The following is a 22,470-nucleotide window of genomic DNA, read 5'->3' as shown; positions in this document are numbered from 1 at the left end:
TCTAGCATAAATGTATAAAAACTTAATTTTTGATTAGTAATATGCCTTGCTAAGAACTTAATTTGGATAAATTTAAAGGCGATTTTCTCAGTATTTTGATTTTTTTTGCACCCTCAGATTCCAGATTTTCAAATAGTTGTATCTCAGCCAAAATATTTCATATGGTGTATAAATCATAATTTTGGAAAATGTACACTTAAGACATTTTTTAAGTTTTGTGGTCCATGGTCACATATTGCCATTGAATTATGCCATCATCAGGTTCACTATACAAGTATGCTGGTGCTGACGAAAATACATTATGAACAGTTGCAAAGCTAAAAAAATTATATATATATATATATATATATATATATATATGTATATATATATATATATATATATATATATATATATACAAAAGACTACAGTTGTTGTTAGGTTTTAAAGCCTTTTTCAAACTCTGAGAGATTACAAATGTTTCTCACAGAAGTTTTCATTTATGTAAGTTGTTTTGTTTGTTTGTTTTACGTATGTAGATATAAAAGATCAATAAGTACAGTATCTCACAATTTTAATGAACTTATGAGGCACAGATAAAGGACGCTTGGTAATTACATTGGCAAAAAAAGTAAGATCAGTGTTACAAACCAAATTGTGACAGCAAAGTGAATTAAACACTACTGTATTGAATATTAGAACAACATCATTTAAATTAATTTTTAAGGTGAATACTGGGTGTTGATTGTTGTGGTATTCTGTCCTTTTTCCATTTACACTTTTTGGTCGCCAGAGGGCGTGTTGTGTTGTGTTTTTCCTTTGTCTGTTTGCAAGGAGACAGGTGGCATGTGTGCTGGGTTACCAGTGATGAGTTGACTGATTACAGTTTTTTTTCAATTGCCCAAGCACAATTTTGTAAACAGGGCCCGGTTTTTCAAACCCCTTCACACAATTAGCACAACACTACACCAAAGTAACACAACACCTCAGATCATTTGCAAAATGAAACACTTTTGTCAAAACTATACAATGTCTTATAAAAACCTTATTTTGTTTTCATAACATAAACACAACCATCATATGGTCTGACTCTGTTTGAATCAGTTAAACACTCCTGTGCTCAACCTAAAACAAGTTTAGCATTTACACAGAAAGTGTAAAAATAAATTCACCAACACCACATGACACCAATTGTGCAGACTGATGAAAATATTAATTTTCATGTACTCAAGTCAGTAAAAACTGAACATTTCAACAAAACATTCATAAAACATTTTCCAGTTTTCATATATTACAGTGTACTCTAAGCTTACAGTAATACTGTAACAAATTACATATCCAGTTCAGTACAGATAAAAAAAAAAAAAAAAACATCTCTCCGACTAGCTGGATCTGGCCACAGGGCCACGTCAACATCACAGGCTATATTTCATTTGCAAGGCAACGTGGGAAGAATCTTTTCGAGTGACGGATCCACCCTTGTATGGATGCTGGTTCAATTTGATCACATGCTTCCTCCATAGCTTGAATGAGGGGCATCTGGACATAGGAACGGAGATCATAAACCTTCCACCGCCATTTTGAGAAGAACTCCTTGATGGGGTTCAGGAAGGGGGAGTATGGCGGTAGGTATTGAATATATAGCACATGCAGTAAGCAATGGATTTTCTGTTGACTGAAGAGAAGTTTCTCACCAGTGCTCTTGACGAAATGTCCGAACTATTGATGCCACCGTGTACCTGCTTAGGTTAGGCTGTACTCTCAATCCAGTCTCCCTCAGTGTTAGTCCGTGGTTTATTACATGGTCCACAATTGTAGCACGAATTTTGTTACGCAGATTTGGTTGTCTTCTTCTTTGTGCATGTCCTACCCCTCGTCCGGGTCTTCCTTTCCCTCTTCTGGAGAGCTCTGCAGGGCTCCGGCCCTCCAGGAATTGAGTTCTGTCACCCCTAGACTAAAGGATCTCTGTCCTCCAGCGTGGTGTCCCCCATTCGATCTTGAGTTCTACAACACCAGATATTGAGTTTTTTTTTTTATACTTTATCTTTTGTTGTTTTGTTTTCTTTTCTCTTTTCTGGTATATCCTCAGTATAAATGACTTTAATAAATGGTTATTTTGAGTTGACTTTGTGCGTGGCCTCCCCATTTATGTTCGGATGCCCTGAGCCTGGTAGTTTGTAACATGATTCATTTGTATTTAATGACTGATCATCAGTCTATATCAACAATGGCAGCACTCTTCACATAATGAATATTGTTTATACAGAAACTTGTGGTTTAATAAAAGTTCTGTTTCAACAAAGTATTCCTAATATGTCTCCATGCCTGTGAACCTGTCCTTAATCTAACAACATAAAAAAATGGGATTATTTGAAACTTTTGGATTAAACAAATGACAAAAGTGGTGGAATTTTTTTTTTTTTCAATTTAATTTTCGTCCCAGAACCATTGGGGTTTGAGTCATCAAGCCTAACTTTATAAGTACTTATAAGAAATATAAAAGTATTTTATATGGAATTTTAAATATTTAATATATAAATTATATAAATTAAGTAAATTAATCTCCATAATAATAGTTTTGTGGAACTTAACTCGAAGATTGCAGTGACTGATACAAGTGTCCATACCAACGTTTTGCCTCTTGCACATTTGGTATTGCATTTGGAAGTCTGCATACAGGTAGCATTATTTTGATATATGATTTATTTCCAAGATAAAGTGTTTGGATATAAGTTCAATAATGGCTGTTTTTTTTTTTTTTTTTTTTTTTTGAGCAAGATCAGACCATACTAATGAGTCAACATTTTCTATGTAATTTCTTGCTCCGCAAATACAGAAAAGACAACTGTGACACATTTATATACAACATTAACAACTAGTTATTCATTTTAAATATTATATACACACTGGATATAATTACTGTAAATGCAGATGTCAATACCTGAATTGTTTGGGAGTCAATTCACCTGTAGTTTGTGTGTACAGAACACGATAAGTACTAAAAGGTGAATTCATAACCATATTTACCTGCAGTGTGTACTTGGCAATCATCACAATTTAAGTGGCTGTTGGTGCTCTCAGCAGTTGACAAATCCAAATCTTTTTTTGAGTAAAGATTTTCAAATACACAAAATGTACTCCTCTCTTCTATATGTTTTCTAACTCCAGAGAAGAGGATTGTGGCAGGGAGTCAGGAACACCACCCTGGTTTTATGACTGGGGAGTCACAGGCTGCGTATAAGGCTGTAACCTTTTATAATTCAGTTAAATTCAATTCAAGTATATTTGTATAGCGATTTTTACGATACAAATCATTGCAAAGCAGCTTTACAGAAAATTAAGTTTCTATAATATTTAGTAGTAGCTTATCAGTGGTGACTGTCCATATGTGCATATGTCAGGAATTTTCAGAAAAATGTATACAAGACATAGTCAGCCAGACAATGAACATTATTAACAGCAATTATTATATGATGCAATCACACTTGTAGCAATATTTGTTAGTTCTGTATGTTGTTTAAGGGGTTATCATCATCTGGGGTCCTCTGAGGGGTTGGTATCATCTCTTCACAGGTGTTCTGGATCCAGACTGGAGCTTGTGTAAATCCTACATCCTGTGGCAAAACAGAGAAACAAATAGAGACATAATTAGCGTAGTTGCTGTTCCAAAAAAGTAAAGTTTATTAGTTTAACCCAAGCAAAAAAATAGTAATGCACATTGTATCAGATACAACTGCAGTCACAAATTATGAGATTCATTATTCAAATGCTTGGCGAAAAAGGTGCGTTTTTAATCTAGATTTAAACAGAGAGAGTGTGTCTGAACCCCGAACATTATCAGGAAGGCTATTCCAGAGTTTGGAAGCCAAATGCCAAAAGGCTCTACCTACTTTAGTGGACTTTGCTATCCTATGAACTACCAAAAGTCCAGCATTTTGTGACCTTAGGGAGCATGACGCTAAAAGGGCCTTATAGGCAAGTAATAATCATTTGTAACTGATACGGAACGTAATAGGTTGCCAGTGCAAAGAATGTAAAATTGGGGTAATATGATCATATTTTCTTGACCTGATAAGGACACTAGCTGCTGCATTTTGGTCTACCTGTAGCTTGTTTATTGAAGATGCAGGACAACCACCTAGAAGTGCATTGCAATAGTCAATAATATAATAATGCACTACCTGCACAGAATCCCAAGGATTGACAGTCCAATAAGTCAGTCTCAGTTCTGCGGCTCTCCATCGGGATGTTGAGCCAATCTATAGCACCAACAGTATGAGGCTGGTGATGCAATCCTATATTGTGATACATTTTCTGGTCATGAGCTGCCTCACTGTGCATCTGGGCACTTCAATTTTGTAAGCAATGAAGGAGAAAACTCAGCATGGGATCCAAGCACATATGAGCTTCCCGTGCTTCCTGTCCATGGGTCAAAAAATATGGTGTGGAATAAGTTCTAGAATGAGATAAAGTGGGTAACACTTTATAATAACTGCAAACTATTAATCATTAATTAAGCATTAGTAAACAGGTAATTCATAATTTATAAAGCATTAATAGACAGTAATAAGCAGTTTATAAATACAGATATAAATGCTTTATTCTTGATTTAAAAGCATATCTATAATGTTTAATAATTGTTTTTCATACTTTATTAATGATCAATTTATCATTTCGCAATGAAGTATATCTTGTATAATACTTGTAGAAAGTATTTAGTAGTGGTCAGTTAACTATTTATGTGAGTTCATCTAAAGTGAGAACTAGTTATGCCTTGTAAAGCATTTATAAAGGATATTTAAAGGCTCAGTTATCTTCTAAACAAAAAACGGAAACAAACACAACACAGTGATACAGATCATAGAAATATTCACAGCCTTTAAATCTCATTTGTAAAAGCTTTACAAGGTATAAATAGTCCTCACTTTAGAACAGACAGCATTATAGTCTCCTCTCCCAGGATCATCAAACAGTTCTCCATAAAATGCGCTGCACACATCTGAATATTTGTGTTGAATTGTTCTAGAACAGTGTTGCAAATACAACTTAACCACTGATTTCTAGTTGGGTCCTCTTTTGGAAGAACAAACAAAGTAGTTTCACAACGAAACAGCATCTCCACGACATGGCGCCAATGGCAACAGCCAGAAATTTTTTTACACCTTCTTTCTTTGCGTGATTTTGGTGGTGTTATGCAAATCTGAATTAACCCTGAATTAGAAATACATGTTAATAAACCATTTATTAACACTATAAGTAACTATTACTATATGTCTGAATAAAAAGATGTATGAATGCACATTTAAATAGTTTATTAATCATTAAGTTACAATTTCTAAGTGATCTTATGAACCACTGACAACTCCTTAATAACTGGTGTGTAAATAATGCTATACTTAATTTAGAAATGATAAATTGATCATTAATAAAGTATGAAAAAACAATTATTAAATACATTATAGATATGCTTTTAAATCAGGTATAAAGCATTTATATCTGTATTTATAAACTGCTTATAAATGTCTATTAATGCTTTATAAATGATGAATTAACTGTTTCCTAATGCTTAACTAATGATTAATAGCATGCAGTTATTATAAAGTGTTACCATAAAGGGTAATAAACAAATGACACATGCTTTCCATAATCTTCCTATTTATCACCAGAGTTTAGAAATGTCCAGCAAGTCCAATTAAAACGCTTAACCACACCATCTTACTTTGGATGGTGGGGAGTGGTACAGTATGTGTCTTTTCAGTGTTAAGATTATCGCAGAGGCTCTGAACCACCTCTACTTCAAACTGACGACCCTGGTCCAAATAAATCACCATAAATCAATACATATTGTAGTACTCGGATAATGTGCCCGTTTTATGCCCTGTGCCATAAAATAGGTTTATTTCTCTGCGGGTGAAGTCATGATATGTTATTTCTATTCAGATTTCTTGCATTTCTATTATTATTATTTTTTCAGTTCAGATGGGCTTTATTGACATGAATTTTTCAAGAACCTTTGTTCCCACAACATATGTATAGTTTTTTTTTCCAAATCTTTGAACAGCATGCAATAACAGTATTATTATTTTTGTATTGTATATATGTATGCTCTCTGTGGTCACTGAGATCTTTTAAATATGAAATGTTAAATTAGAGAGTAGAGCATGTTCAACTAAATGTTCCTTATTTCATTCACTTCTCTCTCTTTCTATCTCTTAGTGAGTGAAGACATTGTCCATGAAGTTCTTTCTATGAGGTTCACATCATGAACAAATTTGTTTTTGTGTGTGTTCAAGTTCAGCTGTTGTAATAAATTATTTTAGAAAATATACACAATCTTAAATCTACCCCAGAGTCATCCTCGTGTCTTCCCTCTGTACTTGAAAATGTGGTTAACCTAGGGACTGAAAAGACTGTACCATGATATACCAGATATAATAAATATAACAGATAAGAAAAAAAATAAGAACATAGTTATTTCAAAGAAAAAACATCAAATTCAAACAAAATTGAATTGCAAAATTCAAATGCAAAGCAGAGAATTCTGGGAACATCAGTTTATGTTATTCCCTGTAAATTTTAACTGTTAACCATTTAACAGGTTTGTACTGTAGCATTCTCACAGTTTTTTTTACCGTTAAAATCACAGATATTTTCTACAGTGCAGTGTGAATACTCTGGTGCTTCTGCAGCTGGGTTAAGCTGAAGTTACCTCACGCAATGCTCACGTGCCGTTCACGCTTAATGTTGGAAACAGGCATAAATTCCCTACACTCTCTGAAACGTTTTCATTCTTTTTCAAACTTGTCCTAAAGCACTCACTGAATCTTCACCAATTCTTCAGATGATGCTTGCCAAAAATTGTCAAAACATTTTGTATAGACAGAAGGCCAAAAACACACTTAATGTAAGTAGTCTTGTTTATGAATTGTGTGCCAACACATTTTGCATATTTGAAATGACTTTAAATGTTGACATTAACAAATAATATTATCTCCATTATAAGTGACTATCAAATTACATTGTTGGTCTTTCTGGTTTTTCTGTCAACTAATTTGCTCAGATGTTTTTCTTTGTATTGTGCAAACAGAGAGTTGTTTTCAGATGATATCTTCTCATTCTTATCAAAATATTAATTTAATTATTATTTATCTTTTAAGTTTCCAGTTTGAACTGTATATGTATCCTCCCTGTGGCTTAAACACATTTGACATTAAGTATAAAAAGCAGGGCACCTTTTTAGAGCACAAAATCTTCACAAAAATTCTGACAGTTCTGAGAGTTTTTGACACAACAGCCTGCTGAATAACCTTAAAAAGTACCTTTGTGCCTTTTTATTTACAGATAATATTGACAATCCACAGCGAGCAGAAGTTTTCTGCTTCTTTTCATTATATATCTAATTGTGAATGTGGATGGTAACCAAGACATTTATTAAAAAAAATATAAATATATATATATATATATATATATATATATATATATATATATATATATATATATATATATATATATATATATATATATATATATATATATATATATATAATATATAGTTTTTTCCCCAGATTAAAATCTTTGAAGTTATTGTGCCAAATCTTTGAGAAGCGTCATTACAAATTGGAACAACAGGAAATTTATAATTAGATTTTTGAATAACTGAATTTTGTCAGGATTAATGAGGTTTCTGCAGTGTGTGAAGATTATATGTTGTGTTTACTAAAAGAAACCTAAAGTTTATGGAATGTTTAGATAAAAAATGCCCCAATGGATGGACAAATTTCGGAGTCAAAAATACTTCCCTCAGAAAGTTAGACTGGATCACTGGAAATGGATACAACCCTCAGATACTGTTTGGCATCTTTCCAGCAATTTGTTGACGTGCTAAACAAGAACCGTTTCTTATATCAACACAAAATCCATAACTTCTTGCCAGCATGGTCTGAAGATGATCTGAGTCAAATTTATTGACTGACGGTCTAGGAGGAGTTAAAAAAAGTAAGTTTTCAACATAATCAAAATGGTAGACAGGAAGTTCAGTCAATAGCTGCGTTTACATGGACACTACTAATCCGATCGTATAGGACTAGAAGCACAATAAGAATAAAAAAAGTCACATGTAAACACGCCAATTGGATTGAATTGGCCAGATCTGACTAAAATTTCGATAGGATTGTAAGGGGTGGTTTATTCCTTTTGTAATCCGAGTGAGAGTTCATCTAAACACTTTGGATTGAAAACCAAAACCGTTAAGTACTGCACATGCGCAGTGATGCAGAAATAGCGTAATGACGTACGATGCATGGAACAAGGTGTTCTTCCAGGCGAATAAATTGTCATAAATAAGTGTCCTGTCATTATAAAACTCCCCTTTCACTCAGCATATGTGAAGTGGAACAGAACCACATTCCACCAGACTCCCATAAACAGATTACTGGTTTTGGGTGCGGGAAGTATCCATGTAAACGCACCTAATTATGGGAAAATGGCATGATGCATGGAATCTAAAGAGACCAGTCTTGTCATTTCTGGCCCAACCATTCCGATGTTATAAACAAAATATGCATTTTACATATCTCCTGACCACTAGGTGGCACATTGCTGAAATGCTGCAGGTAGTCTCAGTCATGCTTGTTATAACACACACCAAGTTTGGTCTCAATATGCCAAACTGTTGTGGGGATATAACCTCACATGCATTTTTGCATGCTTTTCATAGAATTCTTTTGCAAGTTTCAAGAACGGTTTGACAAATGAACTTGAATTACATAACTTTTTGCCAGAATGGTCTGAAGATAATCTGGCTCAATTGTCATGACAGTCGGGGCAACGGTCTAGCATGAGTTTGAAAAAATAGGTTTTATGAACAATTAAACATAGCGAAAAAATTGAACTAAACTAAACTAAACTTTGGAGTTAATTCAACCCGGCACGAGCCAAGGATTCAGAGGCTTATGGTTCAAAAGTTATTAGCATAAACATGAGTGCGACTTTAGACATGTGGTGGTTCTATAGAGTTTGAGTTAGAGACTCCAAATTTGCTATCACTGTCCTCTATCAGTGTGCCAATTTTCACAACTTTCCCGCAAGCGGTTCTGTGTGCTGCTATAGATTTGCGGCAGACGGAGAAAAAGAAGATAACAGGTCTTCGGTGCTTGGCCCCTAAAAACACACTGCAAATACAACACAAACAAATAAAGAAGTGTGCCGGAAAACAGAAACACACTGCAAAAACTCACACCGCAAATAAAACAATGTGCAAGTAACACAGATCTAGATGGGATAACCCAAGCATATTGATTACCATTTGTATAACGACAGATGCACAAGTACCATGTGTAAACTACGGTTAGTGAATCCGTGGTTAATTCGTGGCATGGTTTACCTCCTATTGTATCCTAACCTTTTACCTTTTTTGTAACAAAGTACAGTAACCATGTTTTTTTTTGTTGTTGTTGTTGTTTTTTGTTTTGCAAATTAATTACCATTTGTATTTAGTTTTACTACAAATTCCATAGTTGAAGTATGGTTAGTGCAGCAAAAAAACATGGTTAATTTTTGTCTGCACTAGCTCCCCCTAAACCTATAATAAAATATGATTATTTGTCTGCTAAATTACTACTGTTATATTACAATAGATAATAATGATGTCCTTTATACAGTATTTTGAGTGATGACTGATGAACAATGGGCTGCTGCTTAACTAAGTAAATAAAGACAAAACTAGCAGATTTACAGCTGAAAATTATGAATAATTGTAATGTTTTAAAAAGGCATCTGAAATAAGTCATATTGCAGTGTGACACTACAACACTACAACTCCCACGAGTATAACATGCACACAGTGTTGCCTTGCTGCCAATCTCATTGGCTGGTGCTCACCTATTATCGTCCCTGTTTTGATTTCAGCAAATTAGTTCAAGCGAACGCACAAAGCCTGATTAATATTCATGAATCCAGCAGCTCATTAAAGGGATAGTTCACTTTCAAATTCAATTTTGGTATTTTTTAGCTTACCTCAAGGGCATCCAAGATGTAGGTGTCTTTTTGTTTCCGCAGTAGTTTCCATTTTGATATTTTTAGGTCAAACCGTTCTTGTCTGTCACTCATATACTAGCGCTTCCTTCGAAATAAGTGGAAATCTGATGAAATAGCGTGCAGCACATTCAGACATTCGTCACACTGAAGGTGTTCCCTAAGCGATGATGTCATCGCAGCATCTCAGTCCCTATTCAGGAAACCAAGGTTACATACGTTACTGAGATGATTTTCAAGAAAAATGTCAGAGGATTTCGATATAAGCCAAGAGGAGACTGGTTTTCCTTTGCTGTAGACTAGCATATTCTCACAGAGCTTATAGGCTTGTTTGAGATGAGTAAAATCTGTGCAGAATTGATCCGTGCGAGATGCATGTCGGTTAGAAAAGTGTCCAAGTTATATATGACTTTATCTGATGTCATGCTGACATGTGCCAAAAAACTCTCAAGATGGCGAGACACCTGTGTCAGATCAAAGCATGATTGGGAAATTACCTTAATGCTCATTTGTTCAGAAAGACATGATGCAGCGTTCTCTTCCAATGTTTTTTTTTTTTTTTTTTAATCTGATCTCATGCAATTATGTATTTAAATTCAGCATGGATATTCCCAAAACACTGTGACAGTGCAGATCTCTGTGGGAGATATATGATTGAGGTCTATAAAAATCTAAGACATGTTTTGTATTAAAGTAAAAATGATAAATACACCTGTCATATGGAATTAAATAGCAAGCACTTTGAGTGTCTTGTTCATCATATTTCTTTTCATATAAAAGCAACAGAACTGAAATTACAGAACAATAATAGTTATTTTTATTATTATTATTTTAATTAATAGGCTAAATAAATGAGTGCACTTAAGACAGTGAAATGATTGTCATAAAATAATTCATGAATGCTTTATTTTTAAATAACCATTTAAACAATTTTGGAAATGTGTTTGTGTACTATTCTTTCTTAAAATGAAGACTTATTTTGGTGATTTTATTATCCTAAGCTTTATCCCCCAGAGTTAGATTCATGCTTCACTGTTAATGTTATTATTAAATAATTAGGCCTATTATAACATTGCATTCAGTTAGAGAACAAAGGAATGACAACCTAACCAGTACAATTTTTGTTTTGTTTTGCCTTTTAACTTCTTCTCTCGAAAATCTATAATTTTTTTTTTTTTTTAATTCAGGGAAATTGTGTACACAGATTAAAAAACCGAAGGTACAGTTTACGAAATCTGAGTGCATGGATTGGTAGTCATGGGTAAAGGTTTATTAATCCGTTGGCAAGATTTGTTAAACCGAGTGAACAGTTTAAGAATTTCTGAGAAAAGTTAATAAACTGAGGGGACGGATTGGAAAACTCTTGGCACAGATTGTTTTTTTCTCCTACAGGTGACTTCTCAGGCTCAGTATGATTGAGCAATGTGGAGTGTAGAAATTAAACTGAAATTGCATTAAATCAGGTTGTTTTAACCAAGATCATGTCCCCAGTTCAAGCAATTTAAGTAATTTCCAGTTTATTCCCATTAGATTTTCTTCTTGGCTCTCAACAGAGGCGGACGCATGTCTTTCCCTCTCCTCCCCTTCCCCTTCCCTGCTTGCTCTCTCGTCTCGTCTATTGTCTTTGAGAGACTCTCTCTGCACTGCTCTCCAAAACTGAAAATCATAGATTTGATTGACACCATCTTCTTGACGAGAAGCTTGCATTCGGGAGGAACCTGACTTCCCTGCCGGAACGTTCACAGCTGGCTACACGATGGATGTGTGGGAGAGGTGGCGGGTCATGTGTCTGGTGGCTCTTTCCATGGAGGACATTGAGAATATCTACCTATTCGGAACCATGATAACAGGTCTTCTGCTGATGGGACTAGGCTTTGCCCTGGGTTATTGAAAATGATTGAAGTCATGATTGAAGCAGTGGGCAGAGCGGTCAGCACTGAGACTGAGATGATTAACCACAATATGGATAACATCACGAAGAAGCTCACGGCTTTGGAAAGGAAATTTGGAGACCAGAATGGACAAAGAGAGTGACCGTGAAATTGTAATGCGGTTACTCGCCCCAAGACCAAACAATTGGAATCTTATCTTCTTTCGGCTCCCTCTACCAGCACTGGTATTGGCCAATTGGAATAACAACTCTCCCGGAGGAGCACTGCAGTGAGACACTCTTGCGTTCCTCACCCCTCTGCCACAGACACCTGTTGATTGTTGACTCTGTCAAGGCCTGATCAAGATTGATTTTAGGTCACACTTTTGTTTTTTCAGAATTTATCAGTAAGAAGTAGCTTCTCTCAAGTACAAACTCTTTGTGTACAGAAGAGCAGTGTTATACGTATATGTACGTCACAGTTACCCAGCTGCCTTGCTGGGGGCTCTGTAATTTCACCGCCTTTGTGGAGTGGGTGCTGGTGTCCTGTAGATTGCCTCTGACTGTAGACATCTCGGACAACAGCCCCACTCTGGACCCTGAGCCCAATCCACCATCTCCCTGCTGCTGGAGCAAAAGTCAGCATGCCTCACAGATGAACGTGCACGGTCAGTGCTGACCTGTTTGAATTCTTTCAAGGGCAGGACGGCAGTCCCACTGAAACTATTAATGTTATATACTGTTTATATACTTAAAGGGCGGGTGAAATGCTCGTTTTCACTCAATATCCTGTTAATCTTGAGTACCTATAGAGTAGTACTGCATCCTTCATAACTCCAAAAAGTCCTTAGTTTTATTATATTTATAAGAGAAAGATAGTCTGTACCGTTTTTTCCCGGAAAAACACGACAGGCTGGAGGCGTGACGTGTGGGCGGAGCTAAAGAATCACGAGCGCGAGTAGGCTTTTGCATTGAGAGCGCTAGAAACTGTGACATTACCGTGAGGAAAAAAACATCATCCAAAACAAACTACGGCTAACAGTCAGATTCAGCGTATATTTATGATCCAGAATCAGATCCAGAGGCTGAAATTGAACAAGAGCAGCAGCATCAACGACTACAGCAGACGTCTCTATGTGGTATGTATTGAAACTGTATATATTTGCTTAGCGGTTTTGGAAAATGACTAAGTTCCACTTTATGTCGTCTTTTTATTATTATTTTTTTTTAAAGGGACACTGAGTAGGAATTACTCCCATCTAGTGGTGAAATTGTATTTTGCATTCAAACTAATTTTGCTCTCCAGCGCCTCGCTTTTTCAAATACGCGTTGCATCTACGGTAGGCGATATGTACCAAAAAGCTTTGACAGGATGTCTTCTAATAGCACTTCGTCAAGTTTTCCTTCAGGTGAACAGGTGTGTTATTTCAAACAAACTGCAACATGACAACTAACAAACGAATGTTACAGTATGAATTACTGACTGTGGAAAACATGAAATATTGTAATTAGTAGTTATGTCTAATTTATTCGTTATATTTTCTGAATTATATGCATTGTTAGATATAAAAAAAATATTATAATATAGATTGTTACACTGACTTACCTGTCGAGAAGAAAAACTGGCCACTTCTGCGTCTCTTTTGAAATCTTTATCAAGCATTAGCTCTTTCCACCTAGAAAAAGCTTCCCCGACATTAACTCTTGTTTTCTGTAATCTACGGTCACGTTTCCTTTTACGTTCTATTTTTGACTGTTTTGGCGACGATGTTTTCTTCTCCTGTGGCGCGGCATATGTATGGTCCATAATAAGAATGCAATCCAGACTTTTAAACTTGCCGGTGCAGTTTCAAGCGCCTCTCACTGCTCTGCACCTGCGTTTCTGGCTCTGACCGAAAACGCGTTGTGGAAACGCGTTGGCTTAGTACTTTTTGTCCCTCTTTGCTATTATAGTTTTGCAAGATGGCGGAACTACATGGAAGCCTCCGTCAACCTACCCGTCCCATGTATATAAAGATAATAAATTCTTCATTTACGAGGATTAGTTTAAACATTGGCATAGGTATTTGTACACCATTGAGGGCATATTTATGAATAAAAATATTGATTTTAGATAATAAAATACCTAAAAAGTTACTTATTGTCCCTTTAAGGTGTACATGTGGGAAGTGCAGTTTGATGACAACAGCGCATGTTGTTTACTTGATGTGCTTGCACGCCGATAGCTAAGTTAACAACACAGAGATATTTGAAGCAGTTTTACTCACCGCCTGCGGTTCCAACACACGATCGTGAACCTTTTTCGTTGGGATTGCATTATCCTTAAGAAATAAACAATACGCAAATCCGTCGTCAAACTGGGCCTTGTTTGTAAAACAAGCATCTTCGAAATGCAGGGAACAAACAAAAACACTTGCACAGCTCCGTTGATGCTCTGTAAAAATAAACTCTATCCACTGGTCCCTTAATGCTGTTTTTTTTTTTTTTGCAGGGTTGTCTTGCCCTGGCAACCAAAAATACACTTCTTTTGTGACATTTCGCGACGCTCTCGCTCTGATCAGTGAATGTCTGTGCTCTCAGTGCTCTGCTCTACGGGAGCGCGCGCTCTTCCGGCAGACGTGCCCTTAGGACCCATATAAGGAAATTCCGCTCCATCTAATGTCACACAGAGCCATACTCGAAATAAACTTTCCGAAACTTGTGACAAACCGGAAGAGGTATTTTTGGAACAATTTTTGAAACTTTGTCCATGTTTAGCATGGGAATCCAACTCTTTAACAGTGTAAAAAACTCAGTATGCATTAAATAGCATTTCACCCCCCCTTTAAAACTGCAACTGGATCTACTTGAATGTGTGAATATCATCTTGATGAACAAAATGTGTAAGAAGAGATTAGTTAAATACCAAGTATAGAAAATATGAAATACAGAAAAAACTAAATGAAATTTCCTGAATACAGTCAATAAACGTTTATATATATATATATATATATATATATATATATATATATATATATATATATATATATATATATATATATATATTGCACTATCCAATTTTTGAATTCCACAGATCCAAGATAACAGAGGATTGATAGGTGTTTGATGAATGGTTAACTTGAATAACATTACCATGACAGAACACACATTTTCAAAGTATCAGATCCTTTATCATCATCTGTTTTGCTTCTGTTGCTAATGAGAGTCTGGATGGTCCCTTTGGTGTTTGGGACTGAGAACTCCTAATAATAATCACACTGAAGAACAGAGAGGAAAGACAACATTTAAAAAAATACACCTTATACACAATGATCATCCTAAATGTGCTTTGACATAATTTTAAATGCCAAATATGGAAAGGATATGATATGCAAAACGTAGACATGTAGTTTTCAACATTAAATACTTTTCAGTCATAGACAGCTACTGTTTATGTACATAGACACCTCTTAAATATATATTCAACAAAAAAAAAATATGTTTCATAATTCTGTAAATAATGGCTCATCTTACTCAATGATAATGATATTTGTAAATATTTGTAAAGTAAATATTTGAATTTACACAGTCCTCCACAGATCCAAGATAACAGGGCATCGATAGATGTTTTACTTGAATGAGAATGGTTTTACTTGAATGATCACATTTGCCTAATAGAACACACATTAGTACAAGGGAATTATATCCTGTATCATCCTTGTGACTTAAACATACTGTACTTAATGTTAAATAAAATAGAAAACAAGGGTTCTTTCTGAAGCTTCACAAAATCTTCATAGAAATTCTTAAGGCAATGACAAAATTTCATGTTTATTTATATAATTTATGTATCCGTTGTCCACTTTATGTGTATAATATAGAAAGGCTAAATTTGTGTTGACAGGCAAAAGAATTTCGAAACATCATCCATACCACAATGAATATGTGTTAGCTCTACATCTCTTGTGATGTTTTCCTCTAACCCAGTGGTTCCCAACCTTTTTCAACTCGCGGCCCACACAACCAAACACATATGTTTGCGCGGCAAATTTTTCAAAAAAATTAACTGACCCCGCTATTGTTGGGTTAATAACTTAGTACTCAGAAGCTAGATTTTAAACTATATTTATTGAATAAACTAGGGCTGTGCGATATGGACAAAAAAAAAAAAAAAAAACTATCGCGATTTTTTTGATCAATTTTGCAATTGTGCTTTTACAGTCATAAATGCATTCAGGATTAATTTGAAACATATTTCCAAAAGAAAACCAATCAGAGCTTTATCAAAAAGTTGTAACATCTCTAGAACAGACATAAGTCAAAATTATCACTATAGTGAAGATGTAAAAAAATGTATAGACTTGTGGGAAAAAAAAAATAAAAAATAAAAAAATCCTGTATACAGGGACTTTTTTTTGTTTTTTGCCATGCATTGTTCATAGAGCTCATTAATTGTAGCGGTGCCTCAGGTGTTTGCAGTGTATATACAGTATGTGTATGCGGTCAGCAGTGAGAGCGCATAAATATAACGCGAAAGCACATTAAAATATTGCACGAGTGCGAATCTCTCTGTTGGCAGCAGATTTCCTTTGCTCTGTCACAAAACTGGTCACGCTCAAATCGTGATTTTAGGACGTTTTCTTTTAATCGCACAGCCCTAGAATGGACTGGAAATGAACAGAAAATAATTGGCGGCCCACCTGCAATACCACCGCGGCCCACTAGGGGGCCGCGGACCACAGGTTGAAAACCACTGCTCTAACCAATCAGTGTCTTTCCCAGGAATCCTCCATTACCTTTAATAACAGAGTTTTTTAATCAGTTAGTTTAAAATACTTTCCATGGGTAGCGGTTGTAACCTTAAAAGGGTAGTTCACTCAAAAATGAAAATTCGGGCATTATTTTCTGACTCTATTGCTGTTCAAAAGACCACACAATCTTCTTTTTGATTGATAAACTATCTATTTAAACATTGCAACAGAGGCTATGAAACAACAGAAACATGGCTTTCAAAGGAAAGATTGCTATAAAATAGCACACCTAGGTTTCTAACTGATGACAAAGAATTGATGGAGCAGCTATCGAGTCTTAAGGCCCGTTCACACCAAGCACGATAACTATAAATATAACGATAAAGATATAGTTCTAAAAATCGTTCTCAATATTAAGGAATAGCGGAAAGGCACAGAGAAACGATATCGTTGAAATCACTTTCAGAACAATTTTTTTTTTCTGATGAATGATAAAAACATTGCCAACCAATCAGAATCAATCCTGCTGTAATGAGCTTGAGAATTTAAAGCAGCAGACTTGCGTCCACTTAGAATACATAGACAATATCGCTCGCTGGTGTGGACGCTAATATTGTTATCTTTATAGTTATCGTCCTTGGTGTGAACAAGCCTTTAAACAGTGTTTTAGGTTATCACATGCAGAGTTTTTAGGTCCTATAATTAACAACTCTGTTTTTTTTTTCAGAATTTATCAGTAAGAAGTTAATTCAGAGGTTACTTCTCTCAAGTACAAACTCTTTGTGTACAGAAGAGCAGAGTTTTGACCCGCAACTATGCCACCTCACAGTTACCCAGCTGCCTTGCTGGGGGCTCTGTAATTTCAGCGCCTTTGTGGAGTGGGTGCTGGTGTCCTGTGGATTGCCTCTGACTGTGGACATCTCGGACAACAGCCCCACTCTGGACCCTGAGCTCAACCCACGTTGAATAACATTACCATGACAGAACACACGTTTTCAAAGTATCAGATCCTTTATCATCATCTGTTTTGCTTCTGTTGCTAATGAGAGTCTGGATGGTCCCTTTGGTGTTTGGGGCTGAGAACTCCTAATAATAATCACACTGAAGAACAGAGAGGAAAGACAACATTTAAAAAAATACACCTTATACACAATGATCATCCTAAATGTGCTTTGACATAATTTTAAATGCCAAATATAGAAAGGATATGATATGCAAAACGAAGACATGTAGTTTTCAACATTAAGTACTTTTCAGTCATAGACAGCTACTGTTATGTACATAGACACATCCTAAATATATATTCAATAAAAAAAATGTTTTATAATTCTCTAAATACTGGCTCATCTTACTCAATGATAATAATATTTGTAAATATTTGTAAAGTAAATATTTGAATTTACACAGTCCTCCACAGATCCAAGATAACAGGGCATCGATAGATGTTTTACTTGAATGAGAATGGTTTTACTTGAATGATCACATTTGCCTAATAGAACGCACATTAGTACAAGGGAATTATATCCTGTATCATCCTTGTGACTTAAACATACTGTACTTAATGTTAAATAAAATAGAAAACAAGGGTTCTTTCTGAAGCTTCACAAAATCTTCATAGAAAATCTTAAGACAATGACAAAATTTCATGTTTATTTATATAATTTATATATCCGTTGTCCACTTTGTGTGTATAATATAGGAAGGCTAAATTTGTGTTAACAGGCAAAAGAATTTTCGAAACATCATCCATACCACAATGAAGGTCAAGAGGACACTGAGATTTGTTCTAATTTATTTTATTGTTAGTGTGACAATGAAGATTTTAGATTTTAAGATTTTAAGATTTCTTAACTTTAGCTTTGATTGAAGATTACTTGATATTTCTATTTAATGCATATATTAATTTCCACACCAGATATTAGTCGACCCCAATGAAGTACCTTAATTAAAGGGAATTAAGGTAAATATAAAATAACCCCACTGTTTTAAAGTGCTAACCACTTCAGCCCTTTATCAGAGACTAGGAGTCCAGAGATACTGTATATTTTCCACCTTTTATGTGTGCAGGGTTTCCCATATCAATTATGCATCAGAGGTGTTTTTCTTTTTTTGTCAATAACATTTGCCCTGTACGTAGGGTTGCTGCACTTGTGAAAAGTACAGATATTCTTACAGCTGCATTTGTGTAACAGAAAACACGTCACTTACAATAAAATCATCTGGTAGACATTGTGTAATGCACATTTTTCATAATACAAATGATACGTAATACTGAAAGACAAAGCAAAGAATTCACAGCATCATCCTAAAGAACAGCAAAGAAAGAAAACATTTAAAAATACACCTTATACACAACTCTATGATATACAGAAAGAAAACATGCAATTTTCAGCATTAGAAGTACATCTCGGTTACAGACAGACTGTAAATAGGCTCCTTCTGAATGTATAATCAATTAGTTTTTTTTTTTTTTTTTAAATACCAGCTCATATTACCCAATGATTCAATATTTGAATTTACACTGTGGTCCACAGATTCAAGATAACTGAGAATCAATAGGTGTTATATGACCATTTTATTTGAACGGTCACCTTTCCATGAAAGAAAACTTTTATTTCCAAAGAATCACATCCTGTATCATCCTCGTGACTTAACCTCACTTGACATTAAGTAACGTATAAAAACAGGACTCTTTCTAGAGCTTCACAAAATCTTCACTGACAGTCTGATTGCAACGATCTGAAAACCGAGGTGAGTTTTTGGCACATTGACCTGTTGAATAATTATTATACTCAGTGTTTATTTATAATTAATCAAGAATCATGTTCAGAATATGACTGAAGACATTTAACTTTCCCAGCGTATTCATTTTAGGGTTAATCATGGCAGTGCTGAGAAGTCTTCTGCTTCTTTCCATTGTGTATTCTGTGGTGAATGCAGATGGTAAGACATTTATTTACCATTGTGAAAACACCTCTTTTTTTTTGTTCCAGATTAAAATCTGTAAAATCATTGTCAAGTCTAGTCACCTTTATTTAAGTAAAGCTTTATACTACATAATTATATAGTATAATTATATAAAAACAGATAGTTTCAAAGCAGCTTTACAGCAATAAGAAGGAAAATAGTGATTCAGTTGTGCAAACAAAATTCACTTTTGCTGTAAAGCAGCTCTAAAAAGATAATAAAAAGATTGTTTTCTGCCAAATCTTTGAGAGGCTTCATTACAAAGGGGTGGACAGGAAATATGATTGAACTGAATTTGGTCATGATTAATGAGGTTTCTGCAGCATGTGAAGACTATATACTGTATTTATTTAAAGAACCCTAAAGTTTATGTATTGTTTAGATGAAAAATGCCCCAATGGATGGACAAATTTTGGAGTCAGATGCTACAGGTACTTCCCTCAGACAGTTAACTGGATCACTGCGGAGGTAATGTGTTATAAAGCAGCAATAGTTTATTATTATTATTAATTATTCAATTGATTGATTGATTGGTTGACTGATCAATACCATTTATATTGTATTGTAGTACAATAACTAAATGTTACACCTATGTTAAAGTTAATTGTTAAATTTAAATACAGAAATGCATTGACATTTTGCATATGACATTTCAAACTGAATTTTGCTACCCATATGCTTCCATACAATTAATTGTCATATTAATTTTTTTTTTCTTCAGAAAATCATTTTAATGTATTAATATATTTACTGAAGAAAAGTTAGCCTAAAACTAGATTTTCTGCAAATAATAGATAAGTATAAATAAGTATTAAGCAAATAATCAACCAGACATCCAAAAAGATAGTGGATTAACAATGTAACAATGTCTCTTTAGAGAAACTGTCAAACCTATGATGCAAACCTTGCATCTGTGCATAATAAACTGGAAAATGATCTCCTACTGAGCATGGTGCCTTCTAACACACGTTTTTGGGTTGGCACTCAGGATGGTGAACAAGTAAGTTGTTCTGCCTTTTATTTATTTTTTAAAGATGACATAAGTATGGCCTAAAGAGACTGATATGGTTAGATTGCTTTTTAGTATTTAAACATGAGGTAAAGTATTAAACACTCAATAATTACCTTCTTTTTGTAGTCTGAGTACTTTGTAATGACTCTCTTCACTCATTAGGAAGGACAGTGGATTTGGAGTGATGGAAGTCCCTTTGACTACACCAGCTGGTGCTCTGGAGAACCGAACAATGCAGGAAATAACGAAAACTGCCTGGAGCTGGCCTATAGCTGTAAGAAAGCACTGATTGTATTAATACTTATAACAATAATTACAATAATTATTCACATCCTATAATCAATCCTTTAATGTTATATACAGTAACATAAAATGGCTTATTTGGAAATCACAAAATGCCTTAAGTTGAACATTTTATTTTATTTTGACACACCACTAAAATTATCAGAATAACTTTATTAATTTTTCCACCCTACAGCTAACCGTTGCTGGAATGATCTGACATGTTCAGTACAACTTGGCTTTGTTTGTGCTAAAAACCTGTGAGATCAGATGCAGTCATCCTGCTCCACTCCACGTGATTGTGCTACATACATTTACATTTTCTGAACTTTTCCTTTATAAAACATGTTAATCTGAAATTAAACTTGCCTCTTTTCTCAGTATCTTTTCTAAAACACTACTCTAATCAATAAAAGCATTGACAAAGCATATATTGTGTGTTGCGGAGTTTCATTAAAATCATGTATGAAAACATAAGAATATTGTGCAGCAAAAATGTAGAATATGGTTATTAGAATGACACTGTATGGTGTCATCATCGGGCTTAGAAATATGTTGGTGCTCCAATGACTCGCAGACAAAAATCTTATGTACAGTTGCTAAGTAAAAAAAAAAAAGTATACATTTATTAAAATTGAATCTGCCAATTTTATGTCTTCATATATGGTAATACCTAAATAGATTAAATAATCTTTAATAGGAATGAATGAGGGGATAGGGGAATTAACCTTACCAATGATCCAATATTTTAATTTAGACAGTCCTCCACATATCCAAGATAACAGGGCATCAATAAGTGTTTGATGACTGTTTTACTTGAACGATCACATTTCAATGATAGAACACACAGTATTACATGGGAATAAGCCCTTGCGTGTCACCATAACTCTGCGAATCGCTGAATCACACAACCACTGAAATGGTCACATGTGGAGCAGGCCCAAAAGTCTGAGACATAATCTTGAACTGACTTAGAAAATCCTGTAATGACGTGCCCGCATCATGCACGAATCCAAGTTCACCCCCAAAAACGTTGTTTGCGGACACCACAGCAGGACACTCTTTTGTAGGTTAGTCCATAACCCAAGGCTCTTCAGATGATGGTGGTGCAAGACATCCTTTCATCCTTTCTTCCACCCTTTCTTCAGCCACTGTCAGGGCTGCCTCTCGTCTACAGGCGCCTCCACACCTGTGCATTCTGTGACGGAGCCACGCAAGAAACTCCTGCTCTCATAACCCTACGACACCAGCAGACTGACTTGCAAAGCACCTCCGCATTCCTATCAAGAACCTGACATAGTCGACAGGCCACTAGCTAGAAGAACTGTATACAGATGCAACACCCTAAGTAGACTTCAGCAGTTAATATGGTGGTTGCCGGGTGATTCTGAACAGCCTCCGGAATTCAGTTCCTACAATTCACAGTCAAGAGCAGTCTCCACAACATTATGAAACATGTCCCATAGTCATTACATAAAATCCTTGGGGGTTTGAATAGTCTGATTTTACTCATCTGCTCAGACGATGCAGTAGAAATTGAAACCATAAACAAGGAATTATTATGTTTGGCAGTTATGCAATTCATGCATAGGCCCACT

The 22,470-nt window shown here is 35.1% G+C and overlaps 2 protein-coding genes across 4 annotated transcripts in view; one reads left to right on the top strand and one right to left on the bottom strand.

The window, feature by feature from the left end:
- zgc:101783 (uncharacterized protein LOC447883 homolog) overlaps positions 1 to 22,470 on the bottom strand; it is a 38,226-nt gene that overhangs the window by 13,441 nt on the left and 2,315 nt on the right. The gene's annotated exons all lie outside the window — the stretch shown is intronic.
- The window catches only part of LOC128014006 (galactose-specific lectin nattectin-like), a 120,657-nt gene continuing 117,474 nt past the window's right edge, over positions 19,288 to 22,470 (top strand). The window contains exons 1-6 of one of the 3 annotated variants that reach the window (XM_052597231.1): positions 19,288 to 19,362; positions 19,486 to 19,554; positions 19,961 to 20,046; positions 20,456 to 20,578; positions 20,753 to 20,864; positions 21,069 to 21,303. In XM_052597231.1, coding sequence (XP_052453191.1) covers positions 19,494 to 19,554; positions 19,961 to 20,046; positions 20,456 to 20,578; positions 20,753 to 20,864; positions 21,069 to 21,136 — 450 coding nt within the window. In that variant the 5' untranslated portion in view covers positions 19,288 to 19,362; positions 19,486 to 19,493 and the 3' untranslated portion in view covers positions 21,137 to 21,303. Of the gene's footprint in view, positions 19,363 to 19,471; positions 19,555 to 19,960; positions 20,047 to 20,455; positions 20,579 to 20,752; positions 20,865 to 21,068; positions 21,304 to 22,470 lie in introns of those variants that run through there. The other 2 variants (XM_052597233.1, XM_052597232.1) reach the window with 2 other exon arrangements.

Source organism: Carassius gibelio, chromosome B25 (genome assembly GCF_023724105.1).
Source record: "Carassius gibelio isolate Cgi1373 ecotype wild population from Czech Republic chromosome B25, carGib1.2-hapl.c, whole genome shotgun sequence".
In the NCBI taxonomy this organism is placed as follows: domain Eukaryota; kingdom Metazoa; phylum Chordata; class Actinopteri; order Cypriniformes; family Cyprinidae; genus Carassius; species Carassius gibelio.
Note: the sequence above shows the minus strand (reverse complement) of the source record. Positions and strands in the feature narration are given on the sequence as shown.